This window comes from Raphanus sativus, chromosome 2, assembly GCF_000801105.2.
Source record: "Raphanus sativus cultivar WK10039 chromosome 2, ASM80110v3, whole genome shotgun sequence".
Taxonomy (NCBI): domain Eukaryota; kingdom Viridiplantae; phylum Streptophyta; class Magnoliopsida; order Brassicales; family Brassicaceae; genus Raphanus; species Raphanus sativus.
Window position 1 is genome coordinate 38,186,060 of NC_079512.1, and position 18,830 is coordinate 38,204,889.

Sequence of the window (18,830 nt, forward strand, 5' to 3'; positions counted from 1 at the left end):
CTTTAGCAAAACACCTAAACTCCATTGGAGCTAAAATGTATGGAGCATTCTGGTGTTCTCACTGCTTAGAGCAAAAAGAGGTACGTAGTTCATTCATTTGCATGAAATCAGTTTCACGGATTTATCATGTAAGTTCCCTATTTCTATAGATGTTTGGAAGAGAAGCGGCAAAACTACTGAATTACGTGGAATGTTTTCCCCAAGGCTATAAGAAAGGAACTAAGATATTCAAGGCATGTTCAGATGTTGGGATCGAGGGATTCCCGACATGGATGATTAATGGTCAGGTGAGTAAGCACTCTGAATCCTTGGTACACTTTTTCATCACTTGTCAGTTCTTATTTCACCTCTTTTATTAATTAGGTCTTAGGCGGAGAAGTAGAACTCGCTGAACTAGCGGAGATGTCTGGATTCAGCCTTGATCAGGCAAAATGATGCCAAACAACTTCAGTAAAATGTGTATTGTTGCATCAATATTAAGTGAATGCTCTTTTGTTGATGCCGATAGTTACAGGATGCTCTGTGCCAATGCGAGTGATTGTTATTGCCATAGGAGGCATGATCTATCTCGTAGCCATCACTAGAGAATCACAATATCATATAAAGATTATTAGCCAAAACTAGTCAGTTCTAGTAGTAATCGGAGAATCTGCAGTCATCTAGTAATATGTCTTTATGGTATAAGCCTAAAAGTGGGGTTTATATGTAAGTCACACATGTATGTATCTTGTATATGCATAATGACATAGCGTGTAGATATACACGTAAAGCGGTGTATTATGGTTTAATGCCTAGAAGGCTAGAAGTGAGGTTAAGAGCACACATATATGTATGTTGTATATACCTTGAATGATATGTGCGTTTAGATACATGATCCATAGCAGTCAGTAAACTTGAGTGAGAACCCAGAAATTCTAAATACCCGTTATCTTTGCATAATTAGTTTACACTAACCTGTAGATACATGACCCGTTGGATAGGGTTCTATTTTCTCCTTTTCTAAGAATTTAAAATATTGGATAGATATGAACATCCAGATATTTGTTACTATATTGCTAATAGTTGGACTTGGTTTTGTTGAACAACAGATGAGCCAAAAATAAAGCTAATCTTATCCGCACCTCTAATGATGTGACGAGGCGTAACGTAAAGTAACGCTCGCGCGGGAAAAGAGTAATAAAAAAAGCAGTAGCCGTTAGATGTAGAGAGAATGGAGGGGTCAGATTAGTTGCTTATCAAGAAAGAGGGCAAAACAGGTAATGAGTGTTGGACCCACGAAAGAGGTGAGAACGATCACGTTGAAAGGGAAGATGCTATAGAATATTCGTAATAGCACGTCGTTTCTCACATTAAACCCCTCCAATAAATACACTTTTCTAGTTTTTGCCCTTTTGAAATCTCTTTAAAATCATCAGTTCACCCCACCTTCACTCGCCGCACTTCAACAGATTGTTTTCCACCGTCGAAGCGATGACCACCACTCAGATTTCGGAGATTGAGCAAGAACAGCTTATCGAGAAGCTTGAGATCTTCAAGATCCATGGCAGAGACAAACGTGGCCGTAAGATCCTTCGGATCATCGGCAAATTCTTTCCAGGTTTGGATCTGTTTCCTTTTCTCTATCTTTGATTTCATTTCCTTTCTTTCATGAGAATATAATTTGAATTTTTTTTCTCTCAAATCAGCTCGATTTCTGTCACTGGATGTGTTAAACAAGTATCTAGAGGAGAAGATCTTTCCTCGACTAGGGAGAAAACCGTTCGCCGTGCTCTACGTTCACACCGGCGTGCAGAGGAGCGAGAATTTCCCGGGAATCTCAGCTCTACGAGCAATCTACGACGCGATTCCCGTTAACGTCAGAGACAATCTCCAGGAGGTTTACTTCCTCCACCCAGGTCTCCAGTCACGTCTCTTCCTCGCCACTTGCGGCCGATTCCTCTTCTCCGGAGGGTGAGTTCTCTCCCCGCGTATTTTTGGATCTTCGATTTTTTTTTATGCATACTGATTGGTTGTTTGGTGTGGTGATTGGCTACGGTAGGTTGTACGGGAAGCTAAGGTACATAAGCAGAGTTGACTACTTGTGGGAACACGTGAGGAGGAACGAGATAGAGATGCCGGAGTTTGTGTACGACCACGACGACGATCTAGAGTACCGTCCGATGATGGATTACGGTCAAGAGAGCGATCACGCTAGGGTTTACGCCGGAGCAGCCGCCGTAGATTCATCAGTCTCCAGTTTCTCCATGAGGTGTATCTCTTAGCGTATTAAAAAAAAAATACACCCACCAGATCTCCGATCGTATCTTATAAAAACCATATAATATACGATTAAAATATCAAAAAGTCACGATAGATGTGCTTCTCGCAGCCAGTGAGCGTTTTTTACGGAAAAAAAAAGAAAGCTGTTGGCGTTTGGATAAGGAAAGGTTGAGAATCTTTAGATTTTTTTTCTTAGACCTGTTCTTTTCTGTTTTTAATGTTTCTCTGTGGAAATTTGTAGATCTTTTCTTTAGTGGTAGTAGTGGGTGTGAGTTTGATGTCGAAAATCTTGTGTATATGTTAATATAAAAAATATTAGTGTAACATTAGTTCCTAAAAAAATATGTGCAACAAGCCAAGACAGAAAAACAACTATCTGTTGCTATGACAAAAGATTTATCTTATAAACAAGCGATTCCAATGGTCCTTTGGACATTAGCTCTACCGCAAGCTAAATTCCTTACAGAAACGATGAACAATGCATATATCTCCACAATACTCCATTTGCCCTTTGCAACCAATGAGTACTGAAAAATGCATAGATTTGACATTTGTAGACTTAATAGTATCGATAAATGTTTCTCTCTATGAAATCTTTTTCCAAACATTAGTGTTGTTCGTTCGGCAGATGTGTAGCTACGATCTAGCTGCAACCAAATGAACAGAAATATTGTCTTAATCGCAGAAAACTACGTCTGTTAAACGAACAGCAAGTAATCGACCACAAAAACCAGATTGTTCACAAGAACAACTCTAGCGAGATTGATCATACGATCTGAATGAATAGAAGTAGTTTCGATAGCACTTAAGAACGTCGCAAGATTGATGAAAATCACAACAAAAACGAACCGCGTTATTGAAAGTACAACAAAAAAAAGTAATGCTTTTTTTCTTCTTCATACACAATCACCAACCAATGTAGTAAAACACAATACTTGCATAAATCCCCCCCAAACACGTGATTTTCTTTCTATTTATATATGTAAACGAAGTTCCCAAGCTTCAGAACAATGGCCCCTTACTCTGCCTGATAGAGTCAAAACGTGCCGCCAAGTCATCATAATCAGGCAGTTTTGGGTGCACATGGTGACCGCTCGAGTCCCTTCTCGAATCACCGGACTGAGGAGGAGGAGCCTGAGGTGGTGCTCTGTTTGGCGGGAGGGAAGAAGAAGCACGACTCCTCTGTAAGGGTCCTTCTTCTGGCTCTGTATCTTCCTCGTAGTAGTAGTCAGACTCATCAAACTTGACCTCAGAAGTCGCTGGAGGAGGAAGTGTGTGTCTCCTCCTCATTGTTTCCTTGGCTTCTTCTTCATTTACACCTGGATTGTTGCAGCTGTGTCTTCTGGTGTTTCCTCTGTTTTCTACGGAAGGTTTAGCGTAGTAGTAGGAGCTTGCTTCAGATTGTCTTGTGGAATGATCCAAAGACGAGGAGGAGGATACAGAGAACTCCTCCTTGTTGCTGCTGTCTCTTCTTCTGTTAGCTAACAAGGCGGCTACTTGAGCTGCTGCAACCGCCTGCTTGGCTAATTCAGCTGCTGCTTCAGCTGCTGACTCGGTGTCGTGATAATGCGTGTTGATGCTACTACTCGATCTGAATGTAACAAAAAAAGAACAAACAACGTAAGAGACTTACTTTTTTGTCCGAGTCCTTATTGTTGAAACAAAAAAGAGGTATGTTACCTGGGCACTGGTTTGGTAGGAGGAGGATCAATGGGATCGTCAGAAGCAGCACGGTTTACTGGTAAGCTTGATGCGCTAACAAACGCACGTGGCCCATCCTGCTCATACAAGAAACATTACATGTGTTGAAGAGATTCGGATTCTAAGAAAAGAAAAAAGAAAATGAGAGAGACAAAATACAATGGTTTCTTGTTGAGGTTTGAGAAGTTCTTGCTCAGTCTCAGTAGTGTCCCAATCAACCTGGAACTCCTTTGCAATCTCCTTCATGAATTTCAATTTGAATTCTCCAGCAGGATGCCTAACCGAAAGCTTATCAATCAACTGCAACAATCATAGGAGTCAAAAAGGTCATTAAACAGAGAGACAGTCATGACAATGTTAAGTAATGAGAGATAATACCATCCGGTTGACGCCACAGGTAGGACGCAGCTCAGTAGCAGCAGAAACGAAATCTCTTCCGTACTTCTTCTCAAAGATGTCTTTCAGATCTCCAAGCTCAGGTATCTCAGAGCACCTAGGCGCAGCGAATATCAAACTCGCAATGCCTTCCTTTAGATCCACAGGACATTCCCTAAAACGAAACCCAAGTCTTTAGGTTAAAAAAGACACAAACTTGAAACTGAATCAGAAGGAACAGTACTTCTGCTTGGTGATGATAGTGAGACGAGAAACGATGAGTTCGCAGAAAAGCTCAATGATTTCGTTAGCCGCCAAGATGTTCTGCTCCCTAATCACGTGCTCAACTCTGATTCGAGCGGTTGCATCTTGACCGGACTGAAGAAGAAGGGCGATGTCACGCCTCATTTGCTTAACCACAACTTGTCTCTTGTTCCTCAGTAACTTTATCCGAGCCACAGCCATCTTCGCCGCCGTTTTGCTTTTTTTTTTTTGTTTTTGGTTACGACCAAGTAAACAGGTTCATTCATCAGATCTTGCTATTTATGTAAAAGAATCTAAGAATGTCGAGATCTTATTAAAAGAGTGTACCATTTCGAGGAGTTAAAGCCGCGACGGAAGAGAGAAAGGCTGAACTTGAGGAGCTTCTTCGTCTGTACCGATGCTACTCCGGCCGCCGTCATTTTTCTCACCACCACTGTTTTTTCTTCTCTCCTCTGACACAGAAGCACGATGACTGAACAAGAAGAAGGTGTGAGTGTGTATGTAACGGTCCAATGAAAATAACGCTCTTTTGCGCTGGGTCCCACAAGAACCCCACCGACTTTACGCTCTATTAGCTGGACCACCTTTTGTTTTGATATTGTCAAATATAGCCGTTTTATCTTTGACACGCGTTACTCATCACCAATCTCGAACCCGATCGAAGAGCATCCTAAGCAAAGCCTAATCATTCTTCACCTGGTAATAATAATATAATGCGTTTAATTTGATGGGCTAGATTTTTCTTTTGGGCCTTTTTAATTTAACATGCAAATCTTGGCCTGTCCATATTAATATATAGAGATTTTAGGAGATATTTGATCCAAAAAAAAGAGATTTTAGGAGATTATGTGTATTTGATTTGACTATGCCTTAATTGTATACAAGATTTTATATTATTTTATCCGGTTGATTATACTATTACAAATTATGAGAAACATTACATAGACGATATTACAGCCGACAATACTACTTGTTTTGTGAAAATTCACGCCTGATAGCATCACACTGAATCGTCCTATGAAATTCCTAAAATGTGGATGTAAAAACCTTTAAACTTTGACCAATAAGCCATAGTGCTTCTAGTCCACAGTGTTTTTACGAGACTTTATAATTATCGTGTAAAATTATATTAAATTTTTACCATATCTAAAATTTGACTTTGTTACTTCTCTGTTCAGTAAAACGTTATACACTGTCCAGTAAATAATTGTGATCTTGCCACATGAGCCTTGAGTCTTAGCACACTTCTACTGAAAGTATTTTATGATATAGAAAACAAAGATATTTAAATCGAGTGGTTCAGATTTTTAAAAGAATTTAAGTTTCAGATTTATGTCAAAAATTAATATATTTAAAAAAATTGTTTTTAGGAATCTAGCAACCAAAGTGCTCTTAGATTGTTTCATAACGTCCATGCCTACATAATAGCAAAGTTTTTTTTGTTAGAGGTATATAACTGCAAAATTGTTCCCATTTTCTTTGGCAAATAACTCTCTACATGTATCAGTTTAATTAGTGTACAAAAATCTTATATGTATGCTTCTATAATCCATACTAGATTTTGACCCGCGCTTGGAAGCGCGGAATATTTTACGATAAAAAATTTCACTAATAATATAACAAATATTTTGGTAATTTCAAAGAGTGTGTTTAGAATATTTTTGCATTTAAATCAGTGTTTTTTAATTCAACCCAATTGTGATTATACCGGTTAATCCAGAGATCTAACAATTCAATTTAAGTTTTTAAAATATTCATATTAAAAAAAATCATTAAAATCCGAGACTAACCGATTGAACTGTTGGATGACTCATATGTAATCTAATTTGATTTAAATTATAATAGTTTCATAATTTGTAATCTTATAATCCAAAATTTAAAGTTTATTATTTTGCAATTTATAAAATTATGACGTTTCTACAAAATTTTAAAGAGAAATAATAGATATAAAATAACTAAGATTAATTATTGTATTGTTTGGAAACATTGATAGTAGTATAAAAAATATATTGTTTGGAAACATTGATAGTAGTATAAAGAAATAAGTATATTGTTTGAAAACATGGATAATAATATAAAGAAAGGAACATTAATAATTTAATGTAGGTTTAATTATAAAGTATAAAAATGTATTTAATTTAAAAACTTACAAAATAAATGTTAGGTCCAACCGAATGTTTCTGTTTTAATAAGATAGATCCTCTCCGATCCGACAAAGTCGAATGCACACGAGGTCTAAATACTTCTAAATTCTTCTAATGAGAGATTATGTTGAGAAGCGAGGTTCGTGTTCTTATCAACCTTCGAAACAACCCTTCTAAATTTTTCTCGAACCCCCCAATGCTCATCTCAACCTCCTCAAGCTTCCCTTGTAGATCATCACGAGAGCATGAATCTCCCCTAATCGTGGAATCCAATGTCTCCAACTCGTTCGTGGCATCCTCAAGATTACACTTCTTCTTCTTTAGTACCGAAGCCAACTTGCTCTTTATGTTACTTTGTCGTCCGGACAAGAACTCCAACAAAGAATTCAACAGTACGACACTAACAGAAACCACTCGTCTCATCACATCTATAACCGCCACAAGATGTTCATCGTCATGATCATATGAACTTGACCCTCCATCGATGGACTTCAAGGACACAAGAAGCTTCTTAGTTTCTTTCCTCGTGTTCTTTCTAAATTTGACATATCCCGAGACAGCAACATCGAGTTGGTCTCCTCCTCCTCTTCCTCCTCCGGCTACTTTCTTCCTTCTAACACATGATTGAAGATAACGAGCATGCTCCCGAGTCTCCACCATGAGGTCCCTTGAGACGCTGCATATGTCCATTAGTCTCAAAGACCCATCGAGCATCTCCTCCATGAAATCTGATCCAACAGAAGACAATACACGCTGCGTCGAACACATTTTTAGAAATTCATCCGTGCAATCGTAAAGCTCCTCCAGACCAGCCAATCCCGTCAAGATCGACTCGGACGAACTCTTCGTGGTGTTTATCGTTTTAACCTTGTTAAGAGCTTCATCGATCCCACTCGTGCTTGGATGTGATCTCGAAGGTAAACTTATTGATCTTATATGTTTCTTAATTATCATATTCGCCATAGTTTGTGTTTTTATTTTTGATTTTGTTTCGAGTTTTTTTTTTGTCGATAAAAGTGTGTTTTGAGCTCTTTTTCGTTCTTCTTTTGGTCGATTTGCTTGATTTAACTTGCCCTACACATGCTTATATATAGCATATGGTTTCTTGTCACGTACTTCAACAATAATTGAAATTTTTAATGTGACTGGTCCGATTATTACTGGCAAAATCTGTGACTCTGAGAGCTGTCGGGCAATTATAATGGTCAAATTATTTAGCAACAGAGATCAAGCCTGATGAGTCATCGTCTGGCGTTGCTTCAGCCTTCGCCACATTAGCAATTGACCTTTCGAACTTTTTCAAATTTTATTACATTGACCTTTCGGGTTATTTAAAATAACAGACTCTTTAGATCGTTACGAGATCCAGGTCTTCCTCCAGTTATCATTTAATCTTATGTAGTTTTCCTATGTAAAGAGATGTCAAAAATATAGGCACGTTTCTGTATGTTTGCCTAATGCATAACGTCTAGCACTACGACACGTGTAAGAGGGGCATGTGTTTTGAGTTTCTATGTTTGCAAGTTGATCGTGGAAATGTGCATTTTAACATTTACATTTAGTACCAATCATCCCGCAAAATTATAGAAATAACAGCCGTTTTGTGGCTGTCTAATCTGGACAGATGAAGTACTGGTATGCATTCTGTTGCATTTATGTTTGTAATTCAGTGAGTATAAGCCAGCTTTCATCAATCATCAATACTGAGATATTTTTAAAAATTTCATGAAAAATCAATCTGCGTGCATATGTTTAAATGTTAATAATCATACATACACAACATTATTATGTGTATTTGAAGTGTTTGAGTATGCTCAATTTAATGACATGTGTTATAACGAAATTTCTGACGCTGCTAAGATATATATCTCAGTGGCGAAGAATATGTGTTTGTTAACACTGCTTACTTGCTATACTGTATTACATATACACACTTTACAATCAATATTTTATTTGACACACATTAGTAATGATTTGTTGATTTATTATATAGACAATAGTGAAAATAACATATAACTTAATTTAAATAAAATAATGGAAATAAAACTTATTGAATAGAAACATATTAACTCATAGCCGCATACGTCCTATTCATGCTCTGTAAAGAATTCATTATCCTGTATTGAACAACCTCTTCATTCTGCAATTTTCAATTGTTATAATAATCTAACAATGTTTATGCAAACAAGATAAATTAAGAAACAACAAGAAGAATGTAGTTATTTTGTAGTTTCTTCAAAGAAACAAACCGAAGAAAACAATGTAGACAAGGAAAGGTACGTACTGATTGCATGCACACACATGCAGAAAACTTAAATCAAGCAAGAAAATAGTAAATTCAAATGTTTTAGGTCACGCAATGCCTTCACTCAGCGTTATCTTCTTTATTCTCATCTTCATCTTGTGGTGGCGACCTGTTGAGATCAAACTTTGGAGCAGATCCGGTTCCAGTTTCCTCCTCCTCGTCATCAACCGGGTCAGCATTCAAATCAAAATTCAACCCTCCAGTGCCTAAACCAAGCCCTCTTCCACCGCAAGAAGCAGCAACAGCAGCCCCAGATGCTTCCACGGCCGCATTAAATGTGGGCGGAGGAAAGAAACCAAAATACCCCCTATCTGTATGAGCCCGTAAGTGGCCAAAGACAGCTTTCCAAGAAAGAAAACTTCTCCCGCAAACGTTACATTTAGGAGGACCTTCAGGTGGGTTAATCAACTTAGGAGAACCTTTCTTCCTGGGCTTCTTTGCCGGCTCCTCGTCTCCAGCCACCACGGTGGCTTTAGAACCGGACGCGCCGGCCACATCTGCTAAGTCGTCCGACATAACCGTCCCTGGACGACGACCCCTTTTCTTCTTGGCTGTTTCACCACTTCCACCAACCCCTTGTTCCATGTTGCCTTTCGCCGCCGCTTCTTGAGCAGCAGCAATCAACAAGTCAGCCGCAGCGACGGCTTTTTGGCGGGTTGCTTCATCCACATCACCAAGACTCATTGCGGGAAGGGCGAGAACGATTTCGCGTATCTCCCCTTCTTCTTCTTCATCGCTCCAGAGGTAATCACTTTCATCACTATTTTCATTAATTTTTTCCTCAGTATTCACTTTTGTTTTCTCGGGATCACTCATGATTTGTATCTTTGTGGAGAGTAATAATTTTTACAAAGACCAAAATGGTGTTTATATAGTTTCTTTGATCCCATGACGGTTATGACCGTTACCTCTTCATGTGTCTAGTGTCTAGATCTCTATATCCGTCTCTCCCGCCTTTTCATTTGAAGGTTGCGTCCGTTGGATCCAATTAAAAACCGAAAATTGATATGAAAAGGTAAGCCATATATAACTTGGTTTCTTCAGTCGAAATAAACCGGAAATCGAGAACTGAAATGATATACATCAATAGTTGTGCTAGTATTTTTTTTATGGGCCATGATCATTGCATGGTCTGAGTCCACTACTTAAGAATATCATACGGTTTTATGCATAAGAATATCATGAATTCTGGTAGGTTGAAACTAGTTTTTCCCTTTTTTTGTCACATTACTAGTTTTTCCCTTTTTAACTACTTTTTGCTACATTTTGATTGTAAATTTAGGCTACATAATTTATTTTTAATATCAAAAACGGGCTGGTATATATGGAAAATTTTAATATCAAGAAATTGGTTTTGTCATTTGAAGTGTTCGAAAAAAATGTTGTCATTTGAATTTTTTTCCATCGTTCCATAGCATTTTTCACACAAAGGCTTATTATATCCATTTTTTACAAAATGTATTTAATTTTCTTCTACATTTATCTGTTTGATTAGTGTACAAAAATCTTATGCAACTAACGTAGCCGCCGGGCAAATTCTCTAAATTCGAATGCCTACGAAGGTTACAACTTTACATGCATAATTTAGAATTTAATGAGAGATTATGTTGAGAAGCGAGGCTCGTGTTCTTATCAACCTTCGAAATAAACCTTCTAGATACTTCTCGAATTCGTCAATGCTCAACTCGACCTCTTCAAGCTTATTTTGTAGACCATCACGAGAACAGCATATTGTTGAATCCAAACTCTCCAGCTCGTTCTTCGTCCCCTCATGATGATTCTTCTTTTTCTTTAGTACGGAAGTTAACTTGCTCTTAATGTTACTTTGTCGTCCCGACAAGAACTCCAAGAACGACTTCAGCACCGACGCACTAACTGAAACAACTCGTCTCATCGCATCTATAACAGCCGCAAGATGTTCATCTTGTTGGGCCTCACTTACCCCCGGCGATGAACATGTCGACACTCCATCGAATTTCTTTAAAGATCCAAGAAGCTTCTTAGCTTCTTTTCTCATGTTCTTTCTAAATTTGACATAGCCTGAGACAGCGACGTCGAGTTGATCATTTCCTCCTCCGGCTACTTTCTTGCGTCTGACACATGATTGAACATCTCTAACATGTTCGTGAGTCTCCACCATGAGGTCTCTAGAGATGTTGCATATATCCATTAGCCTTAAAGACCCATCAAGCATCTCCTCCATAAACTCTGATCCATCCGTCGACATAACACGCTGCGTCGAACCCATTTTCAGAAACTCCTCCGTACAATTATAGAGCTCCTCCAAACCAGCCAATGCCGTCAAGATTGATTCTGAAGAACCCGTCGTGGTGTCAATCGCTTTAACCTTGTTAAGAGCTTCCTTGATCTCTGTCGTGCTCGGATGCGATCTTGAAGGTAAACTGATGGATCTTAGTTGATTCTTGACAGTCATACTCAACTTTTTTTCCTTCTTCTTTTGTGTTTTTGATAAAGATGTTTTGAGTTTTTTTTCTCTCTTTCTTGTTTGATGTCTGCTTTATTCAACTTGATCTTAGACATGCATATTTATATAACCAACAACACTTCAACGATAATTGAATTGTTAAATTTAATTTAGTCCGATTATTACTGGCAAATCTGTGAATTTCTTAGCTGTCGAGCTATTGTATTGGTCAAATTATTTGGCCACAGAGTGAAAGCCTGATGAGTCATCGTTTGTGATGTCTCTGGTTTCGCCACATTATCAAAAGGACATTTTGATTATTTTTAAATTTAAAAGTATCGATTGTCATAAAGTTGTCTCGGTAGGTTACTGGATCCAGATCTTCCTCAACCTTATATTATCCAATCATCTTTTTGTAGGTTGCTTGCTACGAAATATTTTTTGTACAAGAAAATAAAGTAATGTTTTTGTACAAAATAAAGTAATGATTTTTATGTAAGTTCCTCTGCATGTCTTCTCCACATTATGACACGTTCAAGAAGATCACGGGTTTTGGGTTTATTTTCTTGCGTGATTTTTTTTTTGAAAAGATTTTCTTGCGTGATTTCACAGACTTTTTTTTAATCTGATCGACTAACGTGTATACTTATTAAGCAAACATAAGAGTTAGAAACTAATAACATTTGATAATCATATCGCTTGGCATGTCTGACTTCGTATAGACGAATATGCAGTTGTTGAGAAAAAAAAAGAATATGCAGCTAAAAATAATATAAAATTGAATAATCATATGACATATTTTATAGTGACACGATCGATATAGAGACGTTAGCAAAAGTAAATCTTCCAACAATGGTTACTCTATGAGATTCACTCTTCTATGATTTGCATCCCCTGCACCAGGTACACGTGTGAAAAGCCTAACATTTTTAGTTGAACTGTGTTTTGCTTTTAGATGTATGGCCACCAATTATTACAAACACTATGCTAATGTTCTTATTATTATATAAAGATCCAAACAAACATTCCTTTAAGAAATAGATAAAGAGAGTACTTACATGGTCCACGTCATTGCTAATGATCTTGCTAAACTTATAAGAATCTTACACCAATTATCAATCGGATAAGAACTAGCTAGAAGCGAATATGGTTTGAAAATCGGTTACAACATAAAAGAACAAAAGAAAGTTGCCACTTGCCAGTGATATTTGCTTTAACTTTATAAGATTCTTACACCAATTATCATTCGGATAAGATCTAGCTAGAAGAAATAAGTGTCCAGAGTGAAGTTGTGTGTGTTCAGAAAATGCTATTCTACAAACAATTAATCTGTGATGATTGATGGGCACAGAATCTCGTCACTCTAGCTAGTAGCTAATGTAATCTTACTACTCCCTCTGTTTCATAATAAGTGTCACTCTGAGCTCATTTTCTTGTTACACAAAGAGTGTCACTTTACAATTCCAATGTAAATTATACTAACTTTCAGTTGAAAATTAATTGCAAACTGCATTGATTTTATAAATACTTTTATTTATCTAAAATACTATTGATCAAAGAGGTATAATTAATTACAACTTACATATATTTCAACAACTTTCTTAATCTGTGTGAAAAATATCACAACGACACTCTTTAAGAAATGGAGGGAGTATTATATTTTGCTATATAAAATTTGTGGACTTCATGCACATATTTTAAAAAATTTGAAAGAAGTATCTATACTAATAAAATAGGTTTTTTTATCTCCTTGGGGGAAAAAATTCCATGTGGCATTTTCTTTTTAATAATTAAAATATTTTTTCAACTTAAATTTAATGAATTTTGGTATTAATTGTGAAATAAATGGGGGGAGGAGAGGTTAAACTTTTCTTGATACATGTTCAAGCGTTTATAAGAGTGTTTTGAATCTGACCCAGATCCGTAATTGAACTGATAAATCTGTGACCCAATAGAAATCGAGTTTGAGTTTTATTGCAGCACTGGTTGAATCAATAGATAATTTTTATTTTTACTATTTTTAGTTTAAGTTATATTTTGAAATTATTTTTTATATTCTAAATTTCTAATTAAAATTTTGAAATTTCAGTTTTATTATCGTCTTCCTCTTCTTCTATACTACAATTTACGTTTGTAAAAAAAGTGAGTCATGATTGTGCTTGAGTTGCACGTCCGTAAAACAGACTGAAGCACAATGAGACTTACTATTCCTCTATACTACAATTTACTTTGGCAAGAAAGGTGAGTAAATAATTTTTTTAATTTAATTTAATTTAATACATATCATTACATTTTTAATTTCCAGATAAAAAATCATATGATCATATGAATTACAAAACAGAGTTTGGATCGTTGAAGAAGAAAAACCTGGCGAGATTGATTATAATAAATTAGAGAATTCTCTTACTGAAAAATATCCAAAAAATGATGAAGTGACAAATTTAGAAAAACAAATTGTTGGTAAGTTTTAAAATTTAGAGAAAACCAAAATTAGTTGATGTGATCTGGTGTTAGTTTATTTTTGTTATTGACAATTTATTACAATAAATGTTTTAATTCTGGTTTATTTTGGATTGGAAAATGTTTTGATTTTTTAGATGTCATAATTCTTATGTTACAACTTTTTTAAATAGTCTAAACTATTTCTTAATATTTTGTATGTACACTTAAAATTCTTAACTTTAGTTTTTATATATATTTGTTTTCATAGCTAATATATTATTATATAATAAAACTAATTCATTTATTAACCCACAATTCATCTGTGGTTAATCCAATGATCCAGTAATTAGGTAAATCATTTGATTCACTATCCGGGTCAGGTTTCAAAACATTGGTTTATAGGATTTTTTTTGTATTTGATGTTGACGATGGAGAATATAGCCTCTACAATTCTCCTTTATTAACGCAATCGACGTAATCATTCATATAATTAATCGAGAAATCACATTCATCACACCATCTCCTATTGAATGCTTTTTTAGTTCCTGCTTTCTCAGTTTCATTGTATATGTATAGATGGTGTGAGAGTTCGGACGATACTACCTTTACTTTTTCCAATTCAATCATTGTCAAATTTCCAGTTTCATTGTTCGGAGTTAAAGACAAATCAGTGTAGAGATGTTCAAACTAGGCTACAACAATTTTGGCAAGCTTGAAATGTTAAGAAAGGAGAAAGATATTGGGGTTGATATGTTGTTGATTAATGGGAAGGTACACCGATTTCTTATTTCAGTTTACCAGTTAATGATTGCTTACTTTTAAAGTAGCAATTTTCTTATGCATCATCTCCTTTCTAAGGTGGTCCTCCTACATGCGTTAATCAACTTTCTCAGGTTTAACATTTTTAAACATTTTTTGAAAGAAAGCTCAGTCTATGACACGAATATTTAAGATTCCAACTAAAAAAACTTTTTTACGACTATTAATTTTTATTCTATTTTTTATTAAATCGATTATTAACAACTACTTATGTTATTTTATTTTGAACTAAATAAATTCAAACAAAATAATATATTATGGTCGCTAATTATTATAAAAAGATCATAAAATATTTTTTTTTACTAGTAAAGACCATATTGTTAATTATAAATTAAGTAAGAAAAAACATACAAATCTAGTTTGCTAATATATGACAGATCTATAATCTATTTGATGCAACATGCCCCAGTCTAATGGACGTTTTAAAAAAAAATCAGATTGGAATCTTATTTTTGGTGAAACATTTGTTGGTCACACATGTAATTGATAAAATCAAATATTATAATTAATACTAAAGTTATACCCAAAATAATCCTTGAACTTAATATCAACCTTTTATTATATGATTAAATGAGTTTAATTTTACACGTGAGGTCTAGATGATACAAAAATTGGTTTATACTTAGATCAAACCCGGTTTACACTAGTGCAAAACTGAGATTCTTGTGTTTTTTTTTGTTTCAAGAGAAACAAAATGAGAACAAAGATGTATACATCTGATTGGACAGAAAGAAAAGCTCGGAGAAAAAAAAAGACTCGGTCTCAACAGTTACTTAGGATATTAAGGAACAGTACTCTGTTCTTGACTAAGCACTTGAAAACAGAGTCCAGCTCTGCCTCCAGATCACCAAAGCTCTCTTCAACAATATCTCTCCTCTTGTTCTTCTCAACTTCACTGAAGGTTCTTCTCGAATCCACAATAGAACCCAAAAAGATATCGTCAAGACTTTTGGCTTCTTTTATCAGATCAGATACTGCTAATGTGGACGATGCCAAAGGAATTGGTAAAAGCCCAATGATGTTCTTGATTTTTCTTGCTGGAGATGGTGATGGTGTTGTCGATAGGTACAACAAAAGATGCCTGAGAATCGAGACAGAGGTTTCGATTGTCACCTTCAGAACACTCGTGGATGCTACCGCTGGATCTTGATCTATGCTCGTGACAATATCTATGGTTTCCATTTTCTTGAGTCCAGTGAGGTGTTTAGAGATATCTTTCTTTGCCTTCTTCCTCACGTTAATATATGCCCTAACCTCCTTCTCTACGCTACATTTCCTACGTAGAGCTGATTTGAGATTCATCATATGCTCTCTCATCGTGACAATCACCTCCCTTGCGGCCTCACACACGTCCAGCAACACAACGGATCCATTTAGAGACTCATTTAGAAGTTTCCCCTTCTGGTGGTGACGAAGAGTGTGTCTCACGTAAGGAGACTCAAGTAGCTCGTGGACGCAGCCGTAGAGCTCGGTGAGGTTCACGAGTCCAACGAGAAGCGTCTCGGACCCGAAAGAAGCTGAAACTGAGATTGAGGAAGAAGATCTTTGCCAGATATTGAGTCGGGTCAAGGCTGCTCTGAGTTTAACAGAGAGTGGATGGATTCTTGAAGGAAGACTCACAGCTCGAACCGGCTGGTGTGTGGTTCGATCAGACAGAAAAACTGAATCTAAACCCTCCATGAATAATTATTTAAGAACTCTATATTTTGGTTGAGATGCTCTGTTAAAGTTCTTGACCGTTGCTATATATAGTGCGGAGAAGCTCAAGAACAGAGGAATCCTCGGGTTAAACGACGTGGGAACATGTGACAAGAACATGGGTCACTTGATCTAACCTGTTTGTTTCTAACATGAATAAATCATCAGCTATGGTCAGTGACTCTTGTAACGTCATGTTCCTCTTTGTCTTCTTCTTGTGCATTCATTCAACTTTGGCTACATACTATTTTATTTCTAGTCAGTTTGTTGGTCGGTAACCTATTTTTTTAATGAACAAAAAGACTACTTTTCTTGTCAGGTTAGATTTAAGTTAAGAGATCTTAAGAAGTCCGGCTTCAAAGAACCAAGGCTGGTCTTCTTTGTTTTCAGTTCTCTAACATATGGTTTTATATAAATATAAGTAAACAACCAGAGGAGGAATCTTTATATGATTAATTTTTTTTTTGAAAAATCTTTAGATAATTAGTGGCGATTAATATATATATAAACAAAGATGTAGAATGACTAATAAATGACAAATTTGTAATTTTGGTTTGATAAATTAATTCATACTTTATTATATATTGAGTGGACGAAATACTTGTACACAGTTTTCATTTGCCAATATTAAAGTTTCATTCTATACTTCATCTTCACGTCATCATCAAGTCGTCGATTTATTTATGAACTCAAGAGCTTTTAACCTCTATTTCGTCAATTAGTTTTAATTTGAATGATAAATCATATAATCAAATGAAAGCAACAACCTACGAAAAATGAATGTTATGGGCTTATCATTGTTAAGCCCACTGAGTTTACGCGTGTTTATTCGAACTAAGCCCACGTAGATTTTTAATTTAATCCGACGGAATAAACGAAAAGGTGTGAAATAGATGTAAACGAACGAACGCATCCATTTGAAACTAGCGGGCCATAACTCCCGTGGCTCACAAGAAAACTATATATAGAAACTACTTCCACCGTGTTTGAAAGTTTTCTCTCTCGAAAGGTTGAAAGAAATGAGTAATCCGGAGAAGATGAAAGTGGATGATGGTAGTGAGAAAGAGAGGGAAGATTCCTCCGATGAGCAGTCGAGTGATGAGGAATCCGCCATGAGAGAAATCGTTCTCGCCCTCCCTGCTCTATCGATCACCAGCGGGACCATCGGTGTTAGCATCGCCGTCGATGAAGAAGCAGAGGCGCGTCTGAATGAGCAAGCGGTCGTTGCGGCGGAGTTGGTCATCGCCGCGGCAGAGGAAGAGGTCATGAAAGAGAAAAGCGACGGAAAGAAGAAAAAAGTGAGGAGACATAGAAAGACTATGAAGCTCAACGACGACGACGAAGCGTGTGGTTCGAGCAAAGGAGGAGGAGAAGCGACGAAGAAGCCGAGGAAGAAAACTTCGGAGTTCACTAACCTACCGAGAGGACCACCGGTTTGTAACGTCTGTGGAAGAGCGTTTCATTCGTGGAAGGCTGTGTTTGGACATCTCAGGTCTCACAAAGACAGGAACTACCGAGGGTTTCTCCCGCCTCCTAAGTTCACTCCGCCGATTAGAGGCGTCATGATTCCAGGACCGAACTCTGCTTTTGTTCGTGTTGTTGCCCGAGGGGGGAGCTCTGGTGGGGTTGTTGCCGCTGGTGGAGTTGTTGCCTCCGGTGGTGGTGGTGGTGGTGGTGCTACTGGTGGCGAAGGTGGGAGAGGAGGCTCAGGGATGGATATGAATGTGGATCGAGTGGAGGAAGATAACCAGGAAGTGACTGAGTCTGGAACTGTAGCGAAGTTTGATCTCAACAAGTCTCCACCGAAAGATGACGAGGAAGAGGAGAAGACTAAGTGAAGATGTTTGAGTTGAACCACATTATGAGCTATTTGATTATTTTTCATACAACTTATTCAGTTTTAACTTCATCTCATTATTTTTTTTCCTGTTTTGGACTAGGTTTGGATTGTTTTGTTGTTACTGCTTTTTATATTGCTTGCAACACTTTACTATTTATGGAAATTCACTTTCTGACAGCTTATTATCATATTAAGGTAATGTTAATAATTGACAAACATGTTTTCCCGTATACAGCACGGAAACCTTTTTAGGGCAAATGGATTGTAAATTTTGTAGTGAAATAATGTGTAAAACTGATTTATAAGTAACTTACTGTTACCAACTTCTATCAGTGAATCATCTCAAAATTACCAACTTCCACGCCCTAACCTATAACACGCATACAACTTCTTAACCCTTGTGAAGAAAGAGATGGAGAAACCTTTCAAAGTACGCAGATAAACAAACCTTACAATTTCAGACATGAAATTCCTCCATTCGTAGGTAATTTTTTTTATCAACATTATATTTGATCTAAAAACATTAAATTGGAACAAATTTCTTCCTTTTTGTGCAAC

The 18,830-nt window shown here is 36.7% G+C and overlaps 8 protein-coding genes across 8 annotated transcripts; 3 read left to right on the plus strand and 5 right to left on the minus strand.

The window, feature by feature from the left end:
* Window positions 1–6: 6 nt before the first annotated feature.
* LOC130508289 (thiol-disulfide oxidoreductase LTO1-like) lies at window positions 7–1,224 on the plus strand. The gene is made up of 4 exons (XM_057003719.1): window positions 7–80; window positions 150–287; window positions 364–426; window positions 1,089–1,224. Exons 1-4 carry the CDS (start codon window positions 36–38, stop codon window positions 1,101–1,103), a joined length of 261 nt encoding a protein of 86 aa, XP_056859699.1. The 5' UTR covers window positions 7–35; the 3' UTR covers window positions 1,104–1,224.
* Window positions 1,225–1,459: 235 nt separating this feature from the next.
* On the plus strand, window positions 1,460–2,583 carry LOC130508288 (uncharacterized). The gene is made up of 3 exons (XM_057003718.1): window positions 1,460–1,597; window positions 1,686–1,950; window positions 2,039–2,583. The coding sequence occupies exons 1-3, from the start codon at window positions 1,471–1,473 to the stop codon at window positions 2,259–2,261; spliced, it is 615 nt and encodes a 204-aa protein (XP_056859698.1). The 5' UTR covers window positions 1,460–1,470; the 3' UTR covers window positions 2,262–2,583.
* A 456-nt stretch (window positions 2,584–3,039) lies between these two features.
* Window positions 3,040–5,097, minus strand: LOC108818825 (uncharacterized). The gene is made up of 6 exons (XM_018591771.2): window positions 4,927–5,097; window positions 4,580–4,816; window positions 4,339–4,510; window positions 4,120–4,260; window positions 3,940–4,037; window positions 3,040–3,850 (listed from the first exon to the last, which is right to left on the minus strand). Exons 1-6 carry the CDS (start codon window positions 5,016–5,018, stop codon window positions 3,262–3,264), a joined length of 1,329 nt encoding a protein of 442 aa, XP_018447273.1. The 5' UTR covers window positions 5,019–5,097; the 3' UTR covers window positions 3,040–3,261.
* A 1,757-nt stretch (window positions 5,098–6,854) lies between these two features.
* LOC108841579 (uncharacterized) lies at window positions 6,855–7,706 on the minus strand. Its single transcript, XM_018614329.1, has one exon. It carries the CDS (start codon window positions 7,704–7,706, stop codon window positions 6,855–6,857), a length of 852 nt encoding a protein of 283 aa, XP_018469831.1.
* Window positions 7,707–8,957: 1,251 nt separating this feature from the next.
* On the minus strand, window positions 8,958–9,872 carry LOC108841187 (uncharacterized). The gene has a single exon (XM_018613965.2). It carries the CDS (start codon window positions 9,862–9,864, stop codon window positions 9,109–9,111), a length of 756 nt encoding a protein of 251 aa, XP_018469467.1. The 5' UTR covers window positions 9,865–9,872; the 3' UTR covers window positions 8,958–9,108.
* Window positions 9,873–10,442: 570 nt separating this feature from the next.
* LOC108841009 (uncharacterized) lies at window positions 10,443–11,576 on the minus strand. Its single transcript, XM_018613800.2, has one exon. The coding sequence runs from the start codon at window positions 11,480–11,482 to the stop codon at window positions 10,640–10,642; it is 843 nt and encodes a 280-aa protein (XP_018469302.1). The 5' UTR covers window positions 11,483–11,576; the 3' UTR covers window positions 10,443–10,639.
* Window positions 11,577–15,372: 3,796 nt separating this feature from the next.
* Window positions 15,373–16,500, minus strand: LOC108841447 (uncharacterized). Its single transcript, XM_018614203.2, has one exon. It carries the CDS (start codon window positions 16,412–16,414, stop codon window positions 15,497–15,499), a length of 918 nt encoding a protein of 305 aa, XP_018469705.1. The 5' UTR covers window positions 16,415–16,500; the 3' UTR covers window positions 15,373–15,496.
* A 942-nt stretch (window positions 16,501–17,442) lies between these two features.
* LOC130507954 (uncharacterized) lies at window positions 17,443–18,270 on the plus strand. The gene has a single exon (XM_057002835.1). The coding sequence runs from the start codon at window positions 17,452–17,454 to the stop codon at window positions 18,268–18,270; it is 819 nt and encodes a 272-aa protein (XP_056858815.1). The 5' UTR covers window positions 17,443–17,451.
* Window positions 18,271–18,830: the final 560 nt, after the last annotated feature.